The 11,539-nt window shown below is 38.7% G+C and overlaps 3 protein-coding genes across 8 annotated transcripts; all 3 read left to right on the top strand.

Moving 5' to 3' along the window:
- Positions 1-841: 841 nt before the first annotated feature.
- LOC101073603 (protein FAM3C) lies at positions 842-5,092 on the top strand. 2 transcript variants are annotated; one of them, XM_011607220.2, is made up of 10 exons: positions 842-954; positions 1,114-1,152; positions 2,291-2,374; positions 2,562-2,627; positions 2,702-2,804; positions 3,095-3,153; positions 3,456-3,506; positions 3,587-3,671; positions 3,740-3,866; positions 4,400-5,092. In XM_011607220.2, exons 1-10 carry the CDS (start codon positions 936-938, stop codon positions 4,487-4,489), a joined length of 723 nt encoding a protein of 240 aa, XP_011605522.1. In that variant the 5' UTR covers positions 842-935; the 3' UTR covers positions 4,490-5,092. The 2 variants fall into 2 exon arrangements, with proteins under 2 accessions (XP_011605522.1, XP_011605523.1); XM_011607221.2 differs by having other exon boundaries at positions 847-954; positions 2,342-2,374.
- A 224-nt stretch (positions 5,093-5,316) lies between these two features.
- Positions 5,317-9,039, top strand: actr6 (actin related protein 6). Its single transcript, XM_003967342.3, has 11 exons — positions 5,317-5,541; positions 5,793-5,910; positions 5,997-6,065; positions 6,161-6,284; positions 6,882-7,017; positions 7,095-7,151; positions 7,311-7,409; positions 7,627-7,705; positions 7,784-7,955; positions 8,301-8,439; positions 8,718-9,039. Exons 1-11 carry the CDS (start codon positions 5,474-5,476, stop codon positions 8,845-8,847), a joined length of 1,191 nt encoding a protein of 396 aa, XP_003967391.2. The 5' UTR covers positions 5,317-5,473; the 3' UTR covers positions 8,848-9,039.
- A 178-nt stretch (positions 9,040-9,217) lies between these two features.
- Positions 9,218-11,485, top strand: sycp3 (synaptonemal complex protein 3). Of its 5 annotated transcripts, XM_011607222.2 has the most exons (9): positions 9,218-9,341; positions 9,438-9,604; positions 9,693-9,777; positions 9,876-9,910; positions 10,074-10,191; positions 10,351-10,450; positions 10,576-10,674; positions 10,790-10,894; positions 11,175-11,485. In XM_011607222.2, the coding sequence occupies exons 2-9, from the start codon at positions 9,478-9,480 to the stop codon at positions 11,226-11,228; spliced, it is 723 nt and encodes a 240-aa protein (XP_011605524.1). In that variant the 5' UTR covers positions 9,218-9,341; positions 9,438-9,477; the 3' UTR covers positions 11,229-11,485. The 5 variants fall into 5 exon arrangements, with proteins under 5 accessions (XP_011605524.1, XP_029697542.1, XP_029697540.1 ...); XM_029841682.1 differs by lacking the exon at positions 9,438-9,604 and having other exon boundaries at positions 9,245-9,341; positions 9,696-9,777; XM_029841680.1 differs by having other exon boundaries at positions 9,248-9,604; positions 9,696-9,777.
- Positions 11,486-11,539: the final 54 nt, after the last annotated feature.

The following is an 11,539-nucleotide window of genomic DNA, read 5'->3' as shown; positions in this document are numbered from 1 at the left end:
GATATTGTTTTTAGCGCCATCTGTATTATTTCCTTAAGTTGACTAAATCCTGTTTAGATTGGTAGATTACATTACTAAAATGTGACATGAAAGTCACAGTGGCCACGGCGCTATTTGTCGTCCTGGTGGAAGGAATTCACACTGCAGCCAAACCAGGTGAGCCGGCAGGTGAGTTTTTCTGTTCTCCAGCCAAGAGTTCTGACAATCTAAGACTGCTTTTCTGCTGTGACTTCTCTCATCTAGATTCTTTTTTTATTCTCTTTATTCTTTTTGCCTGTTTTTTTACGTGTGTTTGCGGATACATGCCTCTTGACTAGGAATTGATGTTTTCATATTTTGGTACCGTTTCCATTGGGATCGCCTCAGAAATTTAAATTGATTGAAATTGGGACAGGGAAAGCATCAGTAGAAATCGTTTAAACAATTAGACGTTTGTTCAGCTATGAACACAGAATGCACTCATGTACAAACCTTTAACAAATATTTAACAGGATGTGGAGACACTAAAAGTAATTCACATCAGAATGGCCTGTGTTTTGATTAGGGTGCAGATTTCAGAATCCTGGAGGTTAATTTATTTCCCACAAATAAATATATAATATAGATAATGAAGTGTGCAAAAAAAGGATGAAAACAAACTAGTTTGAAACCAAACTTTTCATAATTTGCTACTCAAAATGTTAGAAAGTGGGTAAAGCAGAATCAGCATTTCATTTATCTATCCTCTGGTGCAAAGGCATTCAAAGAATATCAATGAAATCCCTATAAAGAATACAAAATTACTGCATTTCCCTTTGCTTTCAGAATGGCAGGTCCTTTATGTGACTGGTTGTAATCAGTTACTCAAACAGGATCGACCTGTCTGTGCTGACACGCCTCATAGGTGAAGAAGCTTCTGGGAATCAGAGCGAGCGGCTGGTGTGGACGTCGTGGACATGCTGACAGTCAGAGTGGGTCAGTTTGACTTTGATTATCTGTATAATTCCTCAGCTCTGCCTTCCATCACTGATTATATAAGCATTCTGTACAGTCAACTCTCTTCTGAAAGAATTAATCAATTTAAGTCTCATATTTGACATTGTTTATTTACCTTTGTTGGCTTGTCTTTAACAGGGAGAGTAACGATGCCCAGACAACATATCTACACAAGATGTAAGATTTAACAAACTCATTAGTGAAGAATTGTCAGTAATCCTTCTGTGACTGAGTGTCCGTCACACTTGACCTGGCGGTGTGTTTTCTGTGGGGATGAGAATTGGCCATATTTACCTGTTTTGACAGGAGCCAGTTCCCAACACTCCATTTGAACTGAGCTGCAGATTTGTTGATGGTGCGCACAAGTGCATTTATAAGAAGCGCCAAAGTAATGGCCTTGGTTGGAAGCAGATTTGCTTTCACTTTATTTGACCGTTATTATATTTTGAGTCTTGCTTCTGTCACTTGATGCTGGTGAAGACAAACATTGATGTGTTCAACACAGATCTGAGTGTGAGAGCGTTTAAGTGGCTATCAGCAGATGGAGTTTATGGAGAAGTAAAATGCTAAGGCTATAAATGCTTTAGTATTAGCAAAATAAAAGCATGGATGAGATCACAGGAGAACTAGTCTGTGACTAACACTAGTGGACAATAATGTGGAGCATTTTTAGTGGATGGGTTTGACTGGTTAAATACAGCTGCTCAGCAGTCATCACCGTGGTGACTGCTGCAATGCCAGTATAACAAATAACAGCTTGTCATCATTGTTGGAATGTTAATGCAGAGCCACAGCACATTTTATGCATCTGAAGGTGAATTCCCTCTCAGCTGTCAAATGTTTTTTCAATCAAGTTAGATAGTTAAAATATAGGAATACTGGAAATGTGTGTACACATAATATTTGTAATATACTGTATGTAATTTATGTAACTAAAGTATGTTATGGTTGTTGCACATAGAACGCAAGATGTTGAAGATCGTAGCCTCTTCAGGCAGCTCCTCCTGCTCTGAGCCTTCATGTTGCTCGTCCAATCCAGCTCCAAGTTCTAGCTTTTTTAAATCCCTCATCTGATCCAGACTTGAGTCTTGTATAAATCTGCTCTGAAACATGCGTGATACCATCATCATCAGGAATTCACCATCATCGCAGGCATAACACAGATTATAGCCATGTCACATGGGTGGAGTGTAATTTGTTATTGTTTTACAAATCCATAGTGCCCTCCTCACATCAGTTGGTTGATTTTCCAGTTTTACAGAACTCTTTCAGGCCCAAGCTACCAGTCTGACTGAAGGATTCTTTGTGTCTACAGGGATTTTGCAGTGCCTGCTGATTGTGGTGACACTCTTAATCTTTGTTACAGTGTTTATACAGAAGTACAGCCAGCCATTCAAAGGTACAGCCAGCAAACACAGACATTTTAAATAAGTTTAATAAGTGAAATTAAAACTCACTGCTGCCAAGTTTAGTTGCGCTTCATCAGCTTCTTTAAAGCCCTGTTCTGTTTAAACAACTAGAAATCTATAAATAACATTTTGCAACTGAATATTATATATTCTAACTTTTAAAATGCTCTTTCTCAGCTGATTGGCAGCGTGCATTGTCTGGTCAGATGTCCAGACAGAACCAAGCACTAGTTAAACGATCAGGTCAGAGATGAAACTAGATCAGAACAATTAAGCTTTTTGATTGTAGATTGACTACGGATGCGTGTTTCCTTTAGGACCGTGTGAAAATAAAGAGTGTCCAAGTGATCAGATCAGCTTCTACATGCACAGCGGAGTTGCCAATGTTGTTCCTGGAAAGATCTGCCTCTACAATACTCTGTAGGTGCTTCTTAATTTCTCTAAGAAGCTAATTGTAGCCTTTATTTTCAGTTGTAGGTGGTTTAATATTTTCATTTGTGATCTAAGTGTCAGTCCTGCATAAAATTGTGTAAAATACAAATTGCTAAACTGGCATCAAAGTTCCATCACTAGGGTTCGCAGTTGTCCACAAATGCCTGCACTGATTCTGGGCAAATTTCCTGTCTTTCAACACGTTCAGTTGAATCTTTTGCCATATAGTCGATATTTTTACAATGCTGTTCTCAGCGTGCATGTTCTACTTCTTACAGCATTCTTGGATCAACGCTGAACAACGCTGGAGTCGGGATAAATATTGTTATTGTAAATGGTGAGTTGATCACGGCAGTTTTGTTTACAGGCTATCCATTCTAGATGTTTTATGCATTTCCTAAATATTCTTAGCTACATGAACATAAACATTCTATATTCTAGTCTAGTTAGACTTAAATTAAAGGACATCAGCAACAGGATTGACATTTAATTATTAGGTTTACTGAATTATATTAACTGAAGGCTGCTGCTACTATCTCTGATAGTTTGCGACAAAATATTGCAGTGTTTCTGCAGTAGCATGACATTTGTAAGCTTTTTCCAGAAGTGAATTGTTCCTGACTGGAATATTTTAATCAGGTAAAACAGGGGAAGTCACAAAGACCGGCCACTTTGACATGTATGGCGGAGGTATGTGTCAGCCATGTTAAATGTACCAGCAGGGCACAAATCTCGCTATTGATTAGTTTTATGCTGGTTTTTCTCTGCAGAGGTGAAACCTCTCATCACTTTCCTGAACAGCATCAAGGACGGATCCATTGTGCTAATGGCGTCGTTTGATGAACCTGCTACAAAGTATGTCCCCAGTATAAAATGGAAAAAACAATCTGCAAACTTTGACGACTGTTGACTCACTCTGACAGGTTAGACAACGAGGCGAAGAAGCTCATAGCTGAACTGGGAAGCAAGTACATCAACTCACTGGGATTCAGAGACAACTGGCTGTTTGTTGGTGCAAAGGGAGCAAGCAAAAAGGATCTATTCGAGAAGGTAACAGCTCAGACCCAGGAATTTAATGTTTTGGGTTTTTTTTTACAGTTCCTTATTCATTCATCATTCATATATTAGACTAATGTTGAAAGGCCTTGATTGTTAGACACTTGACTCTGACCCCCCCAAATTATAAGTCTTTGCTGATTGATTGATTTTTTCCCTCATGATGTTTCAGAGCAACCCTGTAGCTGATAGTAGTTGGAGCATTTATTGGGAAAAGGTTACACTTTCTCACCATCAAACTTAATTCTACCCAGTGTGGCTCCACTTTGTTTAATCTGACTGCAGTTTTATGGCCGGGACCATATTATTATTATATGACAAAAAATATTTTAGGCAAAAACTGCAATTCAATTCATCCAAGTACTCTGCTGAGGTTATCATGAGTCTGGAATTTTGGGCCATGTTTCAGACCTCATGATCAGCTACACTATGCTGACTGTACCCTCAAATTTACTGTACAAACATTTCAACCAATGTTGTCCAGATGGAGCCTGAATTCCTGCTCCACATTTTCTGTTTCTTTTTAGCACACAAAGAATGATGGGGAGAAGAACGCATATGATGGATGGCCAGAGTTCATCACCCTTACAGGATGTATTCCTAAATATTTGGGATGATATGCTGTTTCTTCCTTCTTTACCTGGTTGCAGCCAGTTACAGAAGAATAAAGCTGAGGAATCGTGTTGATATAGGAAAACCAAGCCTGGAATATAACTTAAATATTAAGTGAAGCACTGTGAGTTTGGTGAGCGTCTTATCAACTGTCTACCAACTGGGGAAGAAGTGTTTTATTGACTCAGATAGCACTAGTTTCATTTCAGAATTTTTCTGTAATAATTTTTTTTTTTTAATTTTTGTTGGGGACACATGAGTAAAATTCATACTAAATGCTTTTTTTTTTTCTTTTAAATTTCGAACTTATTTGGAGTAACTGGATCCCGGAGAGATATTTTAGATGTCTGGTTTTACAGTATGTTGTGTGTGCTTGAGTGTGTGGTTTTGACTTTAGGGGTATAACTGAGAACCTTCACAGACTTTAGGGGCTTTCCAAGCTTAAGTTTTGTTCTATTGTCTATTGTTAGCAAATAAAGCTGATAAATTGACATAGCAAAGTAATTACTGGATACTTACTGTGAAATCTGGTGTTAATGTTGAATCGGTTGTTAAATCAGCTTGTTAAATTATGACATTTATTGTAAGATAAAAGCCATTTTAACTAATGTTATGTTTATGTTTTTCTTACACCTTAAGTGTACACTATAATTAGCAATTCTGAAATGAAAAACATTTTCTAAAACACAACGCAGTTCATTTAATGCTGCTCCGGAACTAATAACGGAGATTGGTCTCTGGCCGAACATTTTTCTTGAAGGAGCCAAAACGTCGGTTTTGATTGGCTGTAGCAGCAGCCAATGAGCATTGGGAATTTTGATTGGTCGCTTTGCTGAGCCGTCGAAGTGAAATTGCTCCTGATTGGGGAATGCTAAGTTGACGCATGAAACGTAAAGGCTTCAGCTCTTTTGTCGAAATTGTTTCAAATTTGTTTTTCATTTGTGGACTAATTGGACTTTTTGTATGTGGCTGCTTGTAAACTGACTAAAATGGCCACGCTGGTGCTTGACAACGGAGCATATACGGCGAAAATAGGATACAGTCTGGAAAAAGTCAGGTAGGTTAACCTGTTAGCAAAGCAGCTAATGTTTGGTTACGGGTAGAGATAATGAGCCCGCAGTTGTCTAACACAAGTTCACTTTTAAAACGATAGCCTACTACTTTGCTTAAGTAATGTTACTGACTTCACAGACTGAACTCTGGAATCTGTGATCATAGATACATCCCGATGATAATCTCTGAACCAACTGCATTAACAATTCTTTTGCTTGCAGTGTTCTGTTCTCACCTTTCCTGTCTCTGCTTCAGTGTGATTCCAAACTGCCAGTTTCGTTCCAAAACATCCAGATTAAAAACGTTTACAGCCAACCAGCTCGATGAGATCAAAGATCCTTCAGGTCTGTTTTACATTCTACCCTTCCAGAAGGTAAGAAAGTGTGGACACAGGCAGAAGTCTTGTCTTTCTCACAGAGGAATTTTCTTTATGATCAGAATTCTGTCATTTCACTTCAGGGTTATTTGGTCAATTGGGATGTCCAGAGGAAAGTGTGGGACCACCTGTTTGGAAAAGAGATGTTTAAGGTTTATTTTGTACTTCATTCTGACTTGCTGTATGCAATTGTTTAAAAATATTCATCCTATCTGACTTTCCCTCCCTCTGGATCCTGTATATCCAGGTTGACTTTGCAGATACCAGCATCATTATCACTGAACCGTATTTCAACTTTTCATCCATTCAAGAATCAATGAATGAAATCCTTTTTGAGGAGTACCAGTTCCAGTCAGCTCTCAGAATAAATGGTTAGTCAATTTAGACACTTGACAATTGCAAAACTACAAGAAATTACAAGTATAGAGTACTGGAAGACACATTTGCATCCCTCCCTCCCTCCCTCCCTCCCTCCCTCCATCCATCCATCCATCCATCCATCCATCCCACCCATCGCCTCTGCCTTAGGGGCCCTAATTTTAATTTTTTTTAATAACAATCTGGTTTTATTTGTTGTTTGTGTGACATTTAAATAATACAGTTTGGGAAACAAAATCTTTTTGTGTTTCAAAATTTGTGTCTGCATTAGACAGATGGATACAAATGATTTTTTTGTTTAGTATTTACAAGAAAACCTATCAAAACTAAATTCTTTACAGTTTGAAGATATCAGTTCTCAACATTATTAACTTTGATACAAAAAAAGAACTGACATCGTAAAACTGTCATAAATTAAGTTTTAGGTTGTTTTTTTTTTGTTTAGCCATTAGCACATAGTAGACCACTAACCTAACCTTTTTTCCCCCACTGTATATTATCACGTTTAAATGAATATAGACATGCACACTTGCTCTTTTCTTGTGGTTGTCAGTCTTTATGGTCATGTTTTATTTTTTTTCCCTGTACAGCTGGCTCCCTCAGTGCTCATCACTACTTCCATACAAATCCATCAGAACTGTGCTGTTTGGTGGTTGAAAGTGGATTCTCTTTCACCCACATTGCCCCGTACTGCCGCAGCAAAAAAATGAAAGAAGGGATCAGAAGGTCAGGCAACCTCAGCATTAATAATTGTTAGCAGTCATAAAAGATAAAAGTCACAGATGGCTTCTTCTTCTCTGCAGGATCAATGTAGGAGGGAAACTCCTGACCAACCACCTCAAGGAGATCATTTCATATCGGTAAGGAAGCTTAAAAACTAGATGTCTTCACTGAACTGACAATAAAGGCTGTTGACTTCTAATATAGATTTGAGAGAATGAGAGCATAACTGCAAGAAAATATTAGTTTTATTCAGGGAGTAAAACAAAAACAAAAAATAATAATATTCTTCCTTCCAGCCAGTTACATGTCATGGATGAAACCTATGTCATCAACCAGGTGAAGGAGGACGTCTGTTACGTCTCCCAACAGTTTTATAAAGACATGGAGATTGCCCAGTAAGCCCAGTTACACCACAGCCATCACACTGCAGAATGAAATAGTCAATGTTATGTTTTAGCAAAGAATAATGCCGATTGTTTTTCATATTGTCATATCATGCTCGCTGTGTAGTCACTGTAGTTCAGGATTTGCTCAAATCCTCTTTCAAGAAGTTCAGATGAAATAAAAATAAGACAACAGTGTAGCTACAGCCTGTTCTGTCCCTGTTTTCAGGTTGAAGGGGGAGGAAAACACTGTGATGAGGGATTATGTTCTTCCAGATTTCAGTTCCATCAAAAAGGGCTTCTGTAAGGTGAGAAAACACCTTTGAATTGTGGTCACACAGCGACACCTGTGTTCTGGTCTGACGGCTCCTTTCTCTGTCCACCAGCCGAAAGAGGAGATGGTCTTCAGTGGAAAGTACAAAACAGGTGAGCAGATCCTGAGGCTGGCCAACGAGCGCTTTGCTGTCCCCGAGATGCTCTTCCATCCATCTGACATCGGCATCCAGGAGATGGGCATCCCGGAGGCCATCGTTGACTCCATCCAGTCTCTACCAGAAGGTCTGTTGTTCTTCTGCATTTCTCCCTGAAGCCTTAAAATGGCAGCATAAATATTAGCATTCACCTAATATGATAAGAGCTTCATAGAACAATCAAAGAAGACTTTAATTTGTACACTGAAGGAATCGGGTTCATTTACCATCCAACAGGAATGGACAGAGATGGTTTAACTCTCACTCACATCATCTCTTTATAAAAAGAATTGGGAATTCTACCTTCAGGCACAGAAAAGGGCTGAAACCTAAGAAAATGTTAGGGTTAGAAAATGTAAGAAAATGTTTGTGTTTAATTGGAACCCTGATTTTCTGAATGAGTGAGTGATTACTGTCTTTTTTTCCTCTTCAGACATGCAACCTCATTTTTACCAGAATATCATCATTATTGGAGGGAACACTTTATTTCTAGGCTTCAGGGAACGGCTGCAGGCTGAGCTACGCTCGCTTGTCCCTGCCCACCTACCTGTGTCAGTTCTGCTCCCACAGAAGTAGGTGCCAGGGAATTCCTTTTTAATAGTTTACAGCCGTGATAGTGAACTTTCTCAGATTAAATTATGATTTTGTGAGTCAATAAGCATACAAAACAATGTCTGGCTAAAAATGACTGTCTGTGTGGGTCATGCTGCACTGTCTAGGTCTGAACTTCACAAGAGTGTGAGCACAGAATTTAGATCAGCACTAACTGGCTGATGCTGAAGTAGAACTTGCATTGAAGCAGCTGTGTATTGTTCATCCCCCTCATTTTGTGTTTTGTCTTTTCATGCAGCCCGATCTGTTACTCGTGGGAAGGAGGGAAGCTGCTCGCTCACAGTCCAGACTACGATGAAATTGTGGTGACACGAGAAGACTACGAAGAGAATGGACATTGTATTTGTGAAGAAAAATTTGATACTTGACTGAAATTTAAAAAACTCAGCCATGGAATGATTGTGATGATTGTGATTGTAAATTCAGATTTCCTTAAAGGATAACCAGGAAATAGTGTTTTAAGTTTTACATTTTTATGTATCCTTATACATGTTGTATGTATGTTAAAGTATTTCCTTATTGTTGTCAGTAAACTTTGAAAAGTGAGTTCATTTTTAAAACCTGCCTTCTGTGTAACTGATTCCAAATGCAGAAATCAAATTATCTCAGATACTGTGAATGAAATATTTCAACAATAAATTTCTCATTAGAATTGGTACCACTAATTTACAATTCAGTAGATGTAATATGTAATTAACTATTCCATGGTAGAAATAACTTGTTTGCGTGAATCATTTCATATTTTTAGTTGTTATGGGATTTTAGGACCTTCAAAATAAACTTCCGGATCGACGGTCTGATTGTGGCGGGAAGAGCGAAACTTTGATCTACATCAACTCATTTGGCTACTTTGTCTAATTTTGTAAGACATTACGCTAAACTTTACTCAAAAATCTACAAAATCACTTAAGGTTGAAATCTTCAAGAAGATTTAAACTTTCTAAAATATTTTTTACAGCTAGTGTAGCCAGGTTGTTAGCTACGGAAGCTCAAAAAGCATGGCGACATCGAGAAAACAGTTAAAAAAGAAGCTCCCAGAAGAAAAAGATAAAAATGTTTATGATTTCGGTGAAGATGAAAATGAAAAGAAGGAACTGAGTGAATCAGAAGACGAAGTTAGAGGAAGTAAGAGTAGTAGGCTTTGACTATCTTCGTTAGCTCTAGCTAGCGCTTGAGCTAATTAATGCGTAACCATTTTGTATTTTGTTGTAAGAAGTTGAGACTTCGATGCCAGAAAGGTCCACCAAGAAGAGAAACGCCAATGAAATGGAAGAGGAAGGGCCGCGGTGTGCTGTGGGGTATTCACTGTTACATCGTAATATCTTTTCAAATAAGCCACTTGAATAACCACTTACTGTAAATGGATACTAAACTGAACATTTTTCTGCTCTTTCAGAAATGAGGTTCAATCCATGTTGGAGAAATTTGGATGTAAGTGGATTTTTGTTTTACATTTTTTTTAATAAATATTTACAGCATAAAGTGGATCATTCCTGCCATAGTAAATTAACCGCAATGTGAGAGTAATGTATCAAAGCACGTCTGCACCCAGATCAGATGTTTAGTGGTACATCTAATTTACATTTGCTTGCAGCTGACATCAGTAAGGTTATGCAGGTGAAGAGGAAACGCTTGGAATGTCTGACAAAGAACTACATGAAAGGGAGCCAGAACAAACTGGAGCAGCTTTGGAACACCTACCATGGCCAAAGGTTTGGCTTTCTGAGTCCTGGGACTTGTGAATAAAAGTCACTGACCTGAGATATAAGATCTTTTAAGATTTTCCAAAAATTCTGTGGCAGGTGCATTGTCATGAGGAGATGTACGGACATAAAGACCATTATTTTTATACATCTTCTGTGTGTTTCTAGACAAAAGATTACACAGCAGTACTCTCAGCAGGTGTCAACCGCTTTACAGCAGTGGGAGACTGAAGCCCAGAGATCTGAGGAGCAGGAGGAGAAATTCAATGTTGGTTCTGGTGCTATAGCGGAATTTGGACAGCATTGCTATCCACCAGAGAAAAAAGTTCTCTCACATAATATACAATATATCCAGCGTGATGATGTTGCTTCCACGATGTTTGCCATCTGCAGAGTATGTTCAGACAGCAACTGAAGGTCCTACAGCAGGCTAGAGTGGTGCAAAACCAGAAGCTGAAGATGGTCCGAGAGCTGTACGAGCAGTTTGTGAAGGTGACGATGTCGGAACTGCACATATACCCACCAGATTTTTTTTTACTAATTGTAATTAAAACAGTGTGAGGTCCACTTTAATTCTGCCATCAACCTGTTTCTCCAACTCCTCTAGGACATGGAGGACATGGAGAGGAGCCACAACACTTTTCTGCAGGGGGCACAACAAGAGCTGAAGAAGGAAATGGCCATACTGCAGAAGAAGATCCTCATAGACACAGTGAGTGCAGAGAGAAAAGGAGTGAGTGCAGAGTTCCAAGAACACTACGGGCTGTTGGATATGAATCATTATCTTTTTATCTCCATGTAATTCCATTATCCATGTAATTCCATTATCTAAACATGTACGGTAATTCAAATGGTTACCTTTTGATGTTCATTTGAGCTCATCCAGCCATAAAATTTTCTGAAACACTGCAGGAAGTCACAGTTGAGGGATTTCCTTGAGTTTTAGACCACATAATCTAGGATCATGTTTTTGGCTGTGTCTAATTGTGCAGCATCAGCAGGAGATGGCCACAGTCCGCAAGTCCCTGAAGTCCATGCTGTTCTAGCTGCTCGTTGCCATGGCACCAGAGGAGCCAGGTCAATGTCACCAAGTTAATGTTGGTGTAACTGCAATGTTGACGACAGGTTTGTGATTTCAGCCGCAGTGAGGCAGATGTTAAAGGTGATTCTTAACGGATGTCTGTTCATTTTACTATTTTATGGATTTCTTTTGGTGACAGTTGAAAACAAAAGTAGCTTTGTGATTTTTGTAACAGTTAAATGTGAAAAATAAAAAAGTATTTGAATTAGCTGGATTGACGTAGACAAGTCTCATGTAGTTTTTGGTGTTTTAGTTGCCAACTAAAGAAACCCTTTC

The sequence above is a fragment of the Takifugu rubripes genome, chromosome 9 (assembly GCF_901000725.2).
Source record: "Takifugu rubripes chromosome 9, fTakRub1.2, whole genome shotgun sequence".
Classification (NCBI taxonomy): Eukaryota; Metazoa; Chordata; class Actinopteri; order Tetraodontiformes; family Tetraodontidae; genus Takifugu; species Takifugu rubripes.
This window is presented reverse-complemented; position numbering and strand designations above follow the sequence as displayed.